Source organism: Neopelma chrysocephalum, unplaced genomic scaffold (genome assembly GCF_003984885.1).
Source record: "Neopelma chrysocephalum unplaced genomic scaffold, ASM398488v2 Primary Assembly neopelma1_25, whole genome shotgun sequence".
In the NCBI taxonomy this organism is placed as follows: domain Eukaryota; kingdom Metazoa; phylum Chordata; class Aves; order Passeriformes; family Pipridae; genus Neopelma; species Neopelma chrysocephalum.
The window spans coordinates 26,278,071-26,295,254 of NW_020897694.1; the positions used below are offsets into that span (position 1 = coordinate 26,278,071).

The window sequence follows — 17,184 nt, forward strand, 5'->3', positions numbered from 1 at the left end:
GTGACACTGCTTGAGGCAGAGGGTTTGACCAAACAACCTCTAGAGGTGTCTTCCAGTCTCAGCCAACCTGTCACTGTGTGAGAGAACCATGGCACTCCTTGGCATCACATCATTTGGAGAGGTCTTTCCGGCTGCGCTTTTTTTTTTTAATTATTATTCTGGATATTCACCACTGCCTTAAACAGAGCCCTACTCACAGAATGGAAGGATGTTGCACCAGCCTGAGGTGCCAGATCCAGACTTTTCAACAAAGGCTTTTGATTTCTTCTTTCTCATTTTTCCCCTTACTTGAACTGTCAGGAATCTCTGGACGCAGCAGGAGCCTGCAGAAGACAGTATCTGGATTCCCCATTCCTCCTCTCATATCTGATTTATTAAGCACAGATGAGGAAATGACAAACTGTCTAACAGACATAGTAATCCATCCTTATGCTAACAAAGAATCCCATTCCACACACCTTGTAGTCAGATTAAGATTTTTTTATTTTCTTAATGTTTCTGCAGCAAAGCTGATACTTCTGTCAACCAGTCACAATGAGAGTGTAAGTAGAAGACAACCTCAGCAACAGATGTTGGATTTCTCTGACCAAATTTTTGTGGTCCACAGCAGTTTTCTTCATAAAACCCCCTCCAGAGCTCCTGCTCAGCTTTCTGAAGACCTTTAGACATCTAGCAAACTTTTTTCCACAGCAAAGTCCATTGCACCAATGAAATTTTGACCCTTGCTTAACACAAGACATCTAGTCTATACTGTTAAACAGGTTAACATGCCTGTTAATTTATTTGGGTTTTAATGCTAGAGGAAATCTCTATTTTGAGATAATATATGCTCATTTTCATTCTCACAAAAAGAACTTTGAAGATTCTTAAAGTAAAATAAAATTTAAAAATAAAATTCAATAGCTTTCTTATGATGCAATACCTACCACTATCTCATAGATTATTAAATTTTAGACACTAAATACATCAGTACCTCTGGACTAAGACAGAATGTAAGCCTTCTTTCACAAAACTACATATCTTCTAAATTAAGGTCTAAAATAAGTTACATGCCCAGAATTATTGGAGTATCTTCTCATCTTTAGATAGAAATGATTTAAAAAATACTTCAATGAGAAAAGCATTGTGTAATACATGGACTACTTGTGCAATTTTATGCCTTTTCTGCCTTGCATAATTAATGCTTTTATGGACACAGACAACCTAAGGGGGCAGAAGGGAAAACAAGTTTGTCTTTACTTTGTCTTACAAATGAAGGAGTTTTGCCTTCAGTATCCAAATGAAGTACTTGCAATCATTCAACCTCAAAATCAAAAAAAAAAATAGCTAAGGAAAGAAATTTTACATACATTTTAATATATATTATTTTTTTAAATCACTGCATTAATAAGTTCTTTGACCACCATGCAAAAATAAAACTAGCAACTTTATCCAAAAGATCTTATTCGCTGACAATTTTTATTTCCTTTAGGAAAGGTAAGCAGTAGATACCACAAACTAAAATAACTTCTTCGGAGTTGAGTACTGAGTTTTTTCCCCCCAAGTAAAGTTCAACAGTTCAGGGTAAGCGTTACCATTTGTATCGTGTTCCAAGATTGAATGTGTTAGGATGATGTTCATTGCCAGCAACAATTTTCCCTTAAAATCTTGAGTGTCAGTTCTCATCTCCCTGCTTTCACTCATCCATTCATAACAATTCACTTCTCCTAGATTCCTTACATATACAATTTCACATTCCATTTACAAAAAGCTCAAGCTTTACCCATATTTCCAGCTTTTTTACAGCTCTAGAAGATCCCAGCCTTCCCTCATCCCTTCACCATTACATACAACTTTTGAATTCCTACTTTCCTAAAGGAAGCCATCAACTATCCTTCCTACACACACACTACAACTGAAATCTGGCAGTTAATGAGGTTCCAAATACTCCGTTCATCATATACTGAAAAGCCACTTTGCAGAGGACATAAGTCCTCTGTGCACAGGGCATATTAAACAATATATGAATCAGAAAGGAAAATACCAAATCAGAATAAATACTACATAATTCTCCCAGTAACTGTGTTTTTGGAAACACACCATCTTAAAAATACTGTAATAATACAGCATAGAGTGCACCTCACCATCTTTTTTTATGGAGTTGAGGTTCACAGGAAGCAGAGATCAGGATTGGAAAGACAAAGCTGACATAATTTTGTTTAATAGAGAAAGAACATCAGTGAGTTTGAGATCACAGAATCACAGATTATGTGGAGTTGTAAGGGATCCACAAGGATTATTGAGTTCAGCTCCTGGCCTTCATTCTGCTCAGCCACTCCTCATACGGCCTCCCCTCAAGGCCCTTCACCATCTTCATTGCTCTCCTTTGGACACCCTCTAACAGCTTAATATCTTTTTTATATTTTGGTGACCAAAACTGCACACAATATTCAAGGTGAGGCCACACCAGGGCAGAGCAGAGCAGGACAATCCCCTCCCTCGACCAGCTGGGAATGCTTTGCCTGATGCCCCCAGGACACACTTGGCCCTCCTGGCTGCCAGGGCACTGCTGACTCATATTCAACTTGCCATCAGTCAGGACCTCAGGTTCATTCCCAAGGCACTGCTTTCTAGCACCTCATTCCCCAGCCTGTATGAACACATAGGGTTGCCCCATCCCAGGTGCAGAATCCTGCACTTCCCCTTGTTGAACTCCATATGGTTGGTGATCGCCCAGTCCCTAATTTGTTGAGGTCTCTCTGCAGGGCCTCCCTGCCTTCAAACAGCTCCTCCCGGTTTTGTGTCACCTGCAAATTTGCTTAGTATCCATTCCAGTCCCATGTCCCAGTCATTTATGAAGATGTTGAAGAGCACAGGGCCCAAGATGGAGCCCTGTGGAACCCCACTAGTGAGAGGTCACCAGTCTGATGTTCCCCCATTCACTATTACCCTCTGTGCTCCACCCGTGAGCCAACTGCTCATCCACCACATGATGTGTTTATCCAGCTGTGTGCTGGACATTGTGTCCAGAAGGATCCTGTGAGAGACATTATTGAAAGCTTTACTGAAATACAAAAAGATTACCTCAAGAGGCTTCCCTTGATCAACTAGCTGGGTTACCTTGGCTAAGCAGGACTTTCCCCTCATGAAGCCGTGCTGGCTGTGACCAACAACTGCCTTGTCTTACAGGTGTTTTTCAATACTACGCAGAATAATCTTTTCCATAACTTTAACAGGCACCAAGGTGAGACTGACAGGTCTGTAGTTTCCAGGGTCCTCAACTTATTAGGAAATCCAAGCACTGTCTTTGAGATACACTGATTTTCCCTCTGTCTAAAAAGCTGAATTTCTGCATTTCTGCAAGAGTTTTAGAACTCAAGAGCTCTACCAGGTATCTGAAGTTAAGTTATAAAGCCCAAGGCTGTTTTAAGATACCAGTTCTAGCCTTCAAGTTATCAAATCTATTTTACACATCCAAATCAAAAAAAGAAGAGCTGCACAGAGCAATTTGGGAATAACTCATATTTCACCCTGTTTTCCCATATCTTGAGTTTCTTCTACAGAATATTAATTTTGACATGGGGGAAACAACTTTTGCTGCATTATTTGGCATATTTAAACATTTTCGTTATCTGCATATTTAATAAGGGCATTTTACTGACAGCTAGGCAAAAGCAGATTAAAATTCATACGCTAAACATTATCTTAATTGCTTATTATCCTTAAATATCAGCTTAACTTAATACAGGGTAATTTTGTCACTGAGATAAATTATCATTAACATACCATTGAACAAGACACCACATACACCTCCTGAAGTCCTACTGATCTGTATGCAACATGACTGGAGTAACTCTCATCACCACTTAAAGAGATCATTTCCAATTATACGTAATACTAAAGTGGAATTGAAAACTGCTCTTGGTAAGATTGCTTATTTAAGAGACAGACTTGTCATCCCCATAGTCTTCTCCCTCAGATATATATGTATTTGGGTGGCCAGAGGCATCAAATTAAGTCACGTGGCAAGTTTGAAGTCAAAACAACATCAACAATGCACAAGAGGATATTCAGCAAGGATGTCAAGCAGAAAATAGAAAAAACTGAACCAAATAATCAAGAAATATATTATGTGCCTGACACCCTAATGGAAAGCTGATCGTCAAATAAGTTTTCAGTTTAGCCAACCAAACTGTACTTGTCGGTTCAGCAAACTAAATCTAACAGAGAGAACGCATGAGATGTCAAATGCTGACAAGAAAGCTTGCTTCATTCTGTGATGAAAACTAGTTTGGCAAACCACAGCTGCTTCATGTTTTTTTTCTATACAGTCAAGTTATTTAGTGTGTCAGCTGGCTGAAAGTCTTTAGTCTCAGTGAAGAGCAATCTGAATATCTAAGATATACCATGCTATCCTACTGACATGCTGTTTCCAGTCCTCTTTCATCAATATCAACTTAAGAACATTTATAAAACAGAAAAAACAAGCATATTTTAGTAATATGAGCTAATAAACCTCTTTTAAAGATGGGAAAAAACTTTTTTGCTTTTCTAAGTCTAGTCATACGTTGTTGGTTGTAAAAACAGATGTAACAGTAGCCATAACAACAAGTTAGAGAATCTACTCAACCTCAGAGGTATTCGCAGTTCACTTTTATCTGCTACTGCAAGTAACGAATGGATGATTTGCACCACTGCTCAGTACATTCCGCTGCAGAGATGTTCAGTCAGAAGTGATATTTGGTTGTACAAATCTGGACAGATCACCCACCATGAACTAGTAGTTTGAACTCTTTTCTACCTCCAGATTCTACACTGCAAGCCTAGCTAATGGAAAACAGCTTCAGTAGTTTTTCAGTACTGGAAAACCTCAGCACTTGCTCACGAGCAAGTGACCACAGAAAGAGTACATTAGTTACCAATGCTGTACTATGTCTTAAGCAAGACATTTTGTTGACAAGCCAGTTCAAAAAATCCTGGGGAGATGCTCTATAGAAGAGCTTTGAGAGGCAGCTTTGGAAAGAAAGTGGGTCTTTACTTTAAAGCCACACATCTGAATAGAATACTCCACTATTATAATGCTGCTAAGACTCCTATTTTCATCAGGTCAGCCCAAGAGATTTTTCAGATAACAAAGCCCAGAAATTTCAACAGCTAAGAAACAGATCAACCAGTCAAACTTATAGAAGCAAAGACCTTTTAAAAGACTTTTATAGCAAAGAACAATACTATCCCACCTAAACTCCTCCTTTAAAAAAGTACAATTTCATTCCAAACATCACAATGTTCAACAAAAAGAGTTACAGTACGTTAACAGGAGGAAGAAAATGTAGAATGTAAATGTAAACCTGCAATTACTAGCCTTTTATTTCATTATTTAAGCAGTTTGTGTTTAGGAACATTGAAGTTCAGTGATAAAATGAACAGCATTTATGATAGTAAGAGAGACGTATCAGCAGGGTCAAAATACGTCTGAAACTGAAAGGTAAACTTCAGCGCTAGACTGTACATGAGACAAATGGGGATTTTGCTTCATGCATCAAACTAACAGAAAAGGATCACAAACCCGATATGAATGTTAAGTCACAATGAATGGTAAGTCACTAATTTTGCTTTATAAAAAATACTGATGAAGACCTTATCCAGAATAAGATTAAAGCCAGTACACCACTTCATAACATCACTTCTTTATTCGTCATAAAATTCTACAGAATATGCTGTTGTGGCAAAAATACCTGGGATATCAGTGCCTATCACCCTATTATGTATTTGAATTAATTAAAGAATCATTTTCCAACTCATCCCAATGATACTAGTCATAAGTAACTAAGGAAAAAGCTTCTCAAGGTAGAGAAGGGAATGGCAAGGTTGCCAGTTACTGCAAAAGAAACATTTGTGTCATGAAAATACCTATCTCTTTCATGATCCCTCAGTGCAAAAAAATATTTTAAAATATATATATATACATATATTCTTCTTCCACTCTTTCCAAAAAATACTTGATCCCTGGAGAATTGCTAATACATTCTGGATGTTCATTACATGTGTATGTGCTAGCGCCTTGTGGAAAGCTGTCAGTATCCAGGTGGACCCGCAGCTATGCATATTAGGTCTTTTATAAATTACATCACCCATATTTAAGTAAAGAGTAATTTAATTTTAAAGCCTTTGTTTTATTAAAGAGAGGTATTCATCTTTCAATCACAGCTACAGCATTTGTTACTCTCACAACACATAGCTATAACAAGACAGTGTCCCGAAGGGTAGTTTAAAAAAGTTAGACAAGACCATATTTAGCATTAGCAAGAGCAAAACACAAGTGACAGATCAGCTTCCAGGATCAGGAACCCCAGCACCAAAACCAATTTACTTACACAGGGTTAAGTGCTTACTGAAGCATTCCCCTTGGAGATAACAAAACCACAAGGAAAACAAATGCATACCATGAATAAGAGCCTCAGGAGAGAAGCTCTGAAAAGTCTTGCTGAGGCTGTTTAAGATGTCACCACCTGCATACAGCCAGGTCAAAAAAACATCTCCCTCTCTCTGTCCCAGATGCCTCAGTTCAGCATCTAACAGAATCACAGAACTGTTAAGTGTTGGAAGGGACCTCTGGAGACCATCCAGTCCAACCTCCCTGCCAAGGCAGGGTCACTTAAAACAGGTTACACAGCAATGCGTCCAGGTGGGTTTGGAATGTTTCCAGAGAGGGAGAATCCACGACCCCCTGGGCAGCCTGTTCCAGTGCTCTGCCAACCTCAATGAAAAGAAGTTCTTCCTCATCTTGAGGTGAACTACTTCTGTTTTAGTTTATGGCCATTGCTCCTCGTCCTGTTGCTGGGCACCACTGAAAAGAATCTAGCACCATCCTCTTGACACCTGCCTTTGAGATATTTATATGCACTGATGAGATCCCCTCTCAGTCTTCTTTTCTAGGGACTAAACACCTTACCACAAATTTACTTTCAGCAGTTCAAATTAGATGAACGCGCTGAATTGTGCACTGAAAAAGGCAACTACCATGAGCTAGCACGGTACAGACAGCAGGGATAAACAACACACTAAAACATTCTTGCTATACTTGCCAGCATTCATCTTCCATTCTACACGACACAACAAAAAACCTGCGTATTAGTTGTAAAGAGAGTAGAAAGCAACGAGATGAAAAATCTGTTTTGCGCCGCTATTTCGGCACACACGAAAGCGCTTCGGTCATGTCAGGCCGAGCGCCAGCTGCGCCCGCTCGCTCCACAGGTGAAGTTTGCAGGGATAGGGCGAGAGCGCCCAGCCGTGCCCGCCGGACGCCGCATCCCACGGCGGGCGCGCTCCTTCGGCGGCCAGGAGCGTGCCCGCTCCGCCTGCGGCTGCTCCCGCACCTCGCCCCGCTGGGGCGGCCAAGGAGCTGCAAAACCCGGGAGGGATCAAAGCCCGCATCGCCGCCGTGACATCCCGGGAAGGATCGAAGGGCCCGTCTCCCTCTCCGGGAACACCGCCGCAGCCCCGAGAGGCCCCGGCCGGAACCTCGCCCGGGCCGCCGCCGCACTCACCAGTAGGACGGAGCCGCGCACCACCTCTGAGACGCTCTGCCGCAGCTCGGCCGCCGTGCCGGGCTTGCTCAGCGCCCGCGTGAACTTCCGAGTCTCCGGGGCCACGAGTGCCATGGCTGCTCCTGCCTCCGCGCCCGCCCGCTCCCTCCCTCCCTCCCTCGGCGCGGGGCCGCCCGCTGCCCTCCCGGCGCGGCCGCCGGAGGGACGGTCGGACGGGCAGCCGGGGGCGGCCGTCGAGGGGCGTGCAGGGAGCGCAGCTCCACCGGGAGCCGCAGGCAGCCCCTCCCTCCTTCCCTCCCTCCTTCCCTGCTTCCCTCCCTGCCCTGATTGGCGCGGCCGCCAGCTGGGCGGGGGGCGGGACCTCGCCGTGCCCACCTGTTCCCGCAGCGCCGCTCTGATTGGGCGCCCGGTTACCTGCCCGGCTGCGGCTCCGCGCCCTCATTGGCTCAGCGCGAACCCGGGACGGCGGCGGGGGGCGGGGCCGGCCCGAGCCGGAAGTTCCCGCCCAATGCCGAGGGGCACCGCCCCCGGCGGGGAGTGGCGGCCGCGGCTCCGTGCCGGTCGTCTGCCCGGGCTCTGCCCCCGTGGCTGCTGCTCCTGTTTGTACCTGTACCAGGGAGGGAGGTGATCCTGCCCCCACTGCTCAGCCCTAGAGAGGCCACATCTGGAGTACTGCGTCCAGCTGTGGGCTCCTCAGTGCAAGAGAGACACGGAGCTCCTGGAGGAGTCCAGCGGAGGGCAACAAACATGATTAAGGAACATCTCTCTTTTTGGGAAAGGGCGAGGGAACTGGGCCTATTCAGCCTTGAAAAGAGACGACTGAGAGGGGAGCTCGTCAATGTGTGTAAGTATCTGAAGGGAGGGTGCCAAGAGGATGGATCCAGGCTCTGTGCCAAGAAATAGGACAAGAGACAGCAGGCAGAAACTGATGGACAGGAAGTTCCTGAACATGAGGAAGAACTTTACTGTGTGGGTGACCATGCACTGGAACAGATTGCCCAGAGAGGTTGCGAAGTCTCCAACACTGGAGATGTTCAAGAACCACCTGGACACAATCCTGTGCCATGTGCTCTGGGATGACCTGCTTGAACAGGGACATTGGACCAGATGACCCACTGTGGTCCCTTCCAACCTTACCCACTCTGTGATTCTGTACCTTTAGACATACCCCACACATATGTGAAGCTGTGTAAGTGAGAGGGTCGAAAAACTTGGATAATGGTTGCTGGAGCTGCGGCACCCTCAGTGTGGAACAAGTGCATGCGCTGCTCATGCATCCAACTTTGTCTCTGAGGTTTTCCTTTGTACTTTTTTGTCTTCATTAATAGTTTCTGTTTGTAGGCAAAGTTGCTCACATGTCTTCGGTCGAGTAAGGGCCACAAAGGTGATGAGGGGTCTGGAGCATCTCTCTGAAGAGAAGAGACTGCAGGGAGCTGAGCCTGTTTAGTCTGGAGAAGACTAAGAGGGGATCTCATCAATGCATATAAATATCTCATATTAATCTGTCAAAAGGATGGTGCCAGACTCTTCAGTGGTGCTGAGTGACAGGACAAGGAGCAATGGCCATAAACTAAAACAGAAGTAGTTCACCTCAAGATGAGGAAGAACTTCTTTTCATTGAGGTTGGCAGAGCACTGGAACAGGCTACCCAGGGAGGGTGTGGATTCTCCCTCTCTGGAAACATTCCAAACCCACCTGGACGCATTGCTGTGTAACCTGCTCTAAGTGACGCTGGGGTGGTCCAACCCTAGGGTTTGGACGAGATGATATCCAGAGGTCCTTTCCAACCCTGACAATTCGATTCTGTGATTCTGTAAAAGCATGGATGCCTCTAGCTTCCTTAATTACTGTGAATTCCTGCTGAGAGCCTGGCTAGCAGCAATGCTGGAAGGTGTGCAGGCATTAGACACGTTTAAATGCTTCGAGCATTTGAGAGCATTAGGGCTTGCGCACCTTTATCTTCTTAAGCATCTTTTTATATAAACTCACAACACTTCTCTACACTGAATATACAGCTTACCCCTGATGGAGGGAGCAACTGAGTGCTGTGGACAAGGGGTAGAGGGCCTTTCAGGTGGAAAAAAATAGCACAAAGTGCTTGTGTCTGAGGATACGTACTCAAGAAATTAATGCTGGAAAAAGGCCTACTTTTTTGGATGCTTCACAGACACATCTGTAACTAATAAGATTCCAAATAATTGAGGTAATTCCTTCAGAAAGACAGAGGATAAAAAATGTTCGAACATACAAATTTGTAGCTTACACAGAGTTTTTGTTGGTGAAGGATCTCTTCTGCAGATACTTTGCAGACCTGTGTCAAAGGCTCGTTTATTCAAACGCACAAACTGGCTTCTTAGTAGGATGTCTGTCACAACTGGAGTGTTCATATTAGTTTATACCTTCTTTTAGAAAGATAATATGCAGAGAGGGTGACTTATCAGGCTCACTAAAGATCACTAGAATTTCTGACTTCACAAATCCAAGATCTGATGTGTTTATAAGTCAATGTTTAGGCTGAAAAATCAGAAAATTGAGTAAGGGTGAGACAGTATCTGAATACAGAGCTGGATGAGCAGCTATATAGATATTTACCTGGAATGAGCTATCTTAGGATCTTCTTTTTAATTTTTGTATCTCAGTCTGTAGAATATGTCTAGATCTCAAATCTCCACAAGTAAACATGCCCTAGATTTTATCTAAATAATTGATGATTTTTTTCTAAAATAAAATCATATGTTAATTTCAGAGCTTTCAAGTGCTTTGAATTCTGACAATTCTGGCCAAAATAAAAATAGTCTACTGATGTTATGGTTGCTTGAATGTAAAATGGAATAATTTAACTATATTTGCTATCTATAAATATTTCCTATATATATTATGCACTTTGCTGGGAAAGGTTCAGTGTTCCGAGTCTGAAAAACTCTGCATGACACCTGTATAGATAGAGATATGTAGGAAAAATACATCAAATAGGTCAGTAGTTTGTATAAGAAAACTGTACAGGATACCCAAAATATGATGTTATAACAATCGTCCAAGTTTCTTTTCAGCTAAATGCATTCAGTTAAAGAAAGAAAAAGAAAGTGACAGTTTTGTGTATAAAACAAAAGGAAAAATGGGGAAGCTGATAAGCAGGAACGGTAAATTACAGTTGTGAAACAATAAGAATGATTCATAGTACCTAAATATATGAATGAAAAGTCTTGACTTGTTGCCTACAGGACAAGGGGAATACATTTTTTAAAATTTCAGGATCAAGAAAGGAAAAGATCTAGACAGTGGCATGGTTTTCCTGCTACTTCGACATACACAACTTCCAGTAACAATGCTGATGTATAAAAGCATTTTTTTTTTTAATAGAAACCTGGATAGTATAGTAATACTTTATGGGTATAATTGCAAATGTTTTATTCAATCAGTACTTAGTAAGGATGCTAAATAGCAACTGGCGAAGGTCAAAACATTTAAATTTTCAGGACCAACTAAGTCATGTCACAAAATTCTATGGGATTCTAAATAATTCATGATAATAATCAACCTGTGTTTGTTCCAGAAATGAAGAAGAGAAACTGATTTGGCGTCTATTAGAAATGTAAAACAAAGGGGGTTTGGAGCTAAAATAGCATGGCAAGAATTCCCATGCAGATCTGAAAAGTAATTGTATCTTGAAAATCATCATTGATTGGAGACCTCTTTAGCAAAGTACATCAAGGATTTGGTTTTATCCCAATCCTATTAATAATATTTATTAACTTAGGTAAAGAAAACATGAAATAATCGCTAATAACATAGATGCAGCCAGAAATATTTATAGGGAGGAAAGGCATCTAAGTACAAAGAATATTTTAAAGTCAAATTAGAGAGGTGTTATAGTGTGGTTATGAACAACTCAAAAAGATTCATGCTTATGGTACAAACTTTTCATTTAAAATTAAGAAGTATTAATGATGTTTTTATATATGGCATTCCTTGAACTTTTACTGAAATAGTGGCATTTCATTTTAATGCAAATAATTGACAAACTGGAAAAGCCAGGGAAATCTGCCTTGCAGTAAGAGAATGAAGAAGCATCTGTTTAGCTTATACAAAACCTTGATCATAATGTGCTAGAATTTGCAAGAAAATTTCAAATATTAGAAGTTTCTTTAATCTGTCAGGTAAGATGACAGTGAAAACCAATAAATGGCAGGTGAAATTATACTCATTTAGAATATGCACAGGATCCTTTTCTTTTAGACACCAGGGGAGTTATTTGGTATGATATCCCTAAGGAGCCACTACACTCTATTTCCCAATTTCTAAATTAAGATCTAATAGCTTTTCTAAATCCTGGGCTCTAAGTCATCCTTCAAGTTATGGAACTCAAAGCAGAGTTGATGTTATAAAATTTTTTGGCTTATGTTGCTATGGAGGTCAAGCTCAATGATCATCGTAATGTTTCTGGCCTCCAATCCTTGCAGTTAGGAAAAGAACTGACGAGATAATGGCCATCAAAAGTACCAATCTCTTCACTCTAGTGCCCAGTGACAGGACTCATGGAAATGGCATGAAGCTGAGTCAGAGGAGGTTTAGGTTGAATATCAGGAAAGGTTTTTCATCCAGAGGATGAACAGGCTCCCCAGGGAAGTGGTCACAGCACCAAGCCTGACAGAGTTCAAGAAGCATTTGGACAATGCTCTCAGGCACATTGTGTGAGTCTTGGGCTGTCCTGCATAGGGCCAGGAGTTGGACTCATGCTGATAAGTCCCTTCCAACTCATCATATTCTATGATTCTTTGATATGGCTAGAGTAAGTGCTAAAAGAGCAGAGGAAGCAAGGGAGTACTCACTAAACATTAGATATGCAGACAGACTGGAGGTTTTACAAATAATAAACAACTTATAAATAGATCTTAAAATCCAGAGAAGATGCTCTTTTTTTGTTTCTTTTTTTTGTCCTCTAAAAGGCAGAAACATAAAAAGCATAAAAGCATTTTATGAGTAATTTAAAATGAGTTATTAGTTCTGTATACTTGTAAAAGTTAAACAATACTGCTGATAGATAGCTTTCTTAGCATCTTCAAACATACTAACCCATTCAATGATGTGCTGGAGGAGGTTCATTTGAGCTCCTTTTTAAAATTCTCCCAAAGCCTGAAAGGAATAATGGAGTGCTTTTTCTGCATCTGGCTAAGAGTGACTTTTTCCCAGATACAGCTAATTTGTCCTTCTAAATATTATGCAAGCCGTCCACACAGATATTTCTGAATAGCAGCTTTTAGTTCTTCCTCCGCCTCCCATTGGAACATGAGTGTACCAAAGTTTATGTACAGAAATGTAAAAGCATTTACAAATTACTTTGATTATATGACACTGATCTACCCCATGAAATCCATAATACGCCTTCTTAATACCATTTTCTGTCAGATGTGTCCCTAGGTCTACCAAGTTCATCTTAAAGTCAAATACCTGAAAAAGCTACTTAGTGTAAGGTAGAATAAATATTCTACTGAGCAGATACACTGTAAATTAGTTTGATGTTGTTTCCTTTGCTTATATTACTAAAAAAGAGAATGTACTTGTATGTGTGTTTCTGCTGCTCATAAATGAAAACACAAAAAATATTCTGGTTTATTCCTTACCTGGAAAGCTGGGTATATCATGTGGTGAAGGGAAGAAGCATTTAGTGGAAATTTCTCAGTAACTTCCAGCATGTTACTATTCATAAAACTACATCCATTACCTGCTTTGCAGAATGATGTAATTAGTTTCAGTGTAACTGTGTTTTAGGCTTAGTTATTGTAACCCTGCCAACAGAAGCTTGAGGAAGGACCAAGTAAATACTCCATGATCTTTCTACCCATGTGCGTTTAAAAGCTCATTTTTTCAATTATATGTCTCATGTTCGGCAGAGAGAGTATTACAGAATTAAGCAACTAAATCTTTCCCTGAACTGATGCACAGCAAAAATGTAGTGTCTTTTTTCTTAAAAGCAGAGGTGATGTTACCTCCCATGCTCTGTCTAAACTCCAACTAGGATTAACTATAGTTCTGTGTAAATATGCAAGTTCATGAGGATACAGAGTAACTCACTTCCTGTCTCTTTCACTGACTCATAAGACCATTATGACACTTCTTTCAGTTTATCAGTCAATTAATCATTTAAATTCACGCTCCTGGGATAGTATTCCTTCTTCAGCATTAGTTGTAAGAATTTACCCATGAGTAATGCTAACATTTTGGGGGGAGTTAGTCATGTAATATGAACAGAATTCCACATAATTTTCTTATATTTTCAATGGAGTGTGGCAACTGTGTGATTTTAAACCTGATAGGAAATAAATGCAGGAGTGGTTTCTGAGTGGCTACTCTGATTTTGTTTTAGGTTATTTTGATTGGTCTGATCTCAGTTTAGGTAGTTTGTGTTGGACCAGGGTAATAAAGGCTACATTTAACAAAAATAAAAATAGATGCATAAGGTTTTGTACCAATAAACTCAGACTCTTAAATGTTTTAGAGTTTTACTCTCAGAATTTAAAATGTTTGTTTGCCTTCTCAGCTTTCTCTGAACTGCTGTTTAGGATTTCTGTGCACTTTTAAGACATGCTTCATGTCATGCCATGACCACCAACAGCTGCTTAAGTGCATACCATGGGACACATCTTTCTTTTATCATCAGACTAAGCTTTGTTGTAGCCTTTAGAAGAGGATTTCTCTGCTCAATAGGGATGGAGCTTTCCAGCTAAGCCAGACCATATGCTGATTCCCGGATTTCTTATCTGTAATCAGTCTTTCTTGATATTGTTCAAAGATGTTTCCATTAAAACTGCAAAATTATTCTGGTACTTCATTGGTGTTCATGTGCAATACTTATGAGACTACATCCATTACTACTCAAATCAGTAATGCACTTCTTGTAGTGTTAATATTTGTGACTCTTTAAATGAAGAGCAGCATAAAGGAGATGGCTGATAACCCCTTAAAACTTTAAAGTACTGACAAAGTCTCCTGCAGGCACTGTAATTCAAAGTAGTCTGTATGACCACAAATCCTCCATTATTGACTTGCCTGCTCATACCCTTAACTGGACATAGATCACGTTTTTTTTTCATTCTAAGTAGATAACTTCTTGATACACAAAGAATTTGTGTGAGCATTTTTTGTTTCAAGGTCAGATTAGATACAGTTCCAAGACACAAGCTGAGAAATAAATAATAGGACATGGACTGTATTCAGCAAAGCGATCAAGCAGTGATAGTTTACACTATACGTGAGTCCTAAAGCTCATAGTTCGTACCTCCATGGCTAAGTAATGGGTGCAGCAGAGATCCTTGCTGGCACCAGGGAACAGTTTTCACCATATGCTGTTCACAAGAAAAGGAAACCAGCCTTTTTTTGTATAGTGCATGCTTGTCCAGTGTCCATTACAGTGGTGTATTTAGAAGCTTGTTTCTCTAGTATAAATATATACCTTAAAATACTAGGCTTTGGTCCTATGCTTCCTTCCTTGCCAGCTGATCTGGCTGTCATTTATAATAATCATGGCAGTCATACTGTCACAAATAAATGTAATATACTGTCATAGAATGAAATTATTATAGAGTATTTTATTGTATAGATATTTATATTTTTATACAATATGTAGCTATTAAAAATAACTGCACAATTGCTAATTTCTACTGGCTAAAGATTTGGTTTGGCAGATTTTGAAACTGCTTGCTAACCTGTGTTAGACTTTCTTGAAGTAAATCAGTGGAAGCAGTTTTTAAACTTTTTAAAGCTACTTTTAAATAGCTGCAGCACAGTCTCAAAACAAAATGAAACAAAATAAAAAAGTCAAGCAAAACAAAACAAAACAAAACAAAAAGAATGCGTATCCAAAACCAAAAGAAATTATTTAAAGGGTTTGAAAGTTTCCTGTCCCTTTATAATTTTTGCATATTTGTAGCCTATGATGGTATACCACAACAATAAGCCTTATTCACATGGGCAACCACAATGACACTACTAGAAATAATCACATGAGGAACAGCTGCAAGAATGAATTTGTGGATGTGGTGTAAATAAGAAAATTGTAAAATGGAATGCTGAAATTATCATAACTAGTACTGGAATGAAAGGGCAAAAGTCAGACATCTTTCCAAGAAACAAGGATAAATGCTTCATAATCAATCCTGGAGTATACAACAGACTGTGGAATTTATAACCTGGTGCAATACTACCTAAAAGCAACATCTCCTAATCAAAATAATAATTCAGATGATTATTTGAAACCTTTCAAATGTGACCAGTGATCAATGTGACTTGGAATAAAAATCAGATTTCTTAGAAGGGCAGTTGGAATTTATTTAGCTGTTAAGCACAGTGGTCTTGGAGGAGGATCCCTGTGAGTGAATCAATACAGACCAGCTCCAGATGCCCACTGCCTCCTATTTTCCTATGAAATATGATGAATGGATGCTCATGCGCATTTGTCAGCCTTCCTTTGCAAGGACTAAGGAAAAGTGTCATTTTACGTTTGATTTCCTAGGTTTTCCTGATGTACTGTTAGGTATGTATTTATATTGTTTCAAAAAACCCAGCAAACAAACAAACAGAAAAGAAATTTACATGTAGAACTGATCTTACTTGCTACAGAGGTTTTACATTGCTTAGATGTTAATCCTCTGTCCTCCAAAAACTACCAAACAGGCCTTACATTTAATTTTAATTGCATGTGTGATCAAAATAAGTTGTAAACAAAATGATTGGGTTATTGTTAGTTTGAAAGCTACTGCTGCCTTGTTATGTGTAGCAGTATCTGTAGCAACAATAAAGTCTAAGAGCTTTCCAGAAGCTTATTAAGCAGTGTGAGTAACACATTTGGTTTTTTCGTTTTTCTCTCATGGAAAAATGTGCTTCTGCTGGAATGTTTTGGCTGCTTTTTAAAAATACATATTCCATCCATTCATCCACCAACATACTATCTTTCTTTTTCTTCTCTTAGACAAGAAAAATTCACAGAAAAAAGCCTTCAAAGCTTGTGGTGTAGAGTGGGTAGGTAATTGCAGGAGATCCCTGGAAGGCTCTGTCTCCTCCATCGGAAGTCTTTTCTTTGTAGAAAAGTCTCATGTGTCAGAAGCTGGAGTAGCCAAACCCAGATTTATTTTGGAGCCATGTTGTCCTTAGGCTCTCTCCTAAACACTTCACAGCTGTCCTCTAAACTGATAAATCCTTCAGAAGCTAACATGGCTTATACTACAAATACAAAAGTAGCTGTAAGGAGACACAGGCCCACACCGGCACATTCCAGGGGCTGCAGCAGTGACAAATTGTCTGTAATTACAGTTGTAATGCAAAAAGCCATATAAACAAATAAATTATTTTTATATTCTACATATACAGTGAGTAAGCAAACATAAAGCCTTGTGTTGTCACTTCTTCTACCACAAATTTTGTTCCCATTTCTCAGCACAGTTGCTCAATCCTATTACAGTGACTAAAATCTCACTGAATAGAAATACTCCTGCTTTCAATAACCTTTGCATTTATTTTGTGAAGAAATCTCTTATATGTTGGGCAGTGTCTTCAGTCCTTATCATGTTTCAGATCTATGTTCAAATAACAGACAGATATGATCAAACAAACTGTCCTCTGTCCCTGTGACACACTCAGTCAGCATTCCAACCCTGTCCTTTCT

General features: G+C 40.2%; 1 protein-coding gene across 1 annotated transcript in view; it reads right to left on the reverse strand.

The window, feature by feature from the left end:
- Positions 1–7,671, reverse strand: part of DOCK9 (dedicator of cytokinesis 9) — a 102,951-nt gene extending 95,280 nt beyond the window's left edge. Inside the window, exon 1 of the mRNA XM_027675185.1 lies at positions 7,527–7,671. Coding sequence (XP_027530986.1) covers positions 7,527–7,640 — 114 coding nt within the window. The 5' untranslated portion in view covers positions 7,641–7,671. The remainder of the gene's footprint in view (positions 1–7,526) is intronic.
- Between the last annotated feature and the right edge of the window lie 9,513 nt (positions 7,672–17,184).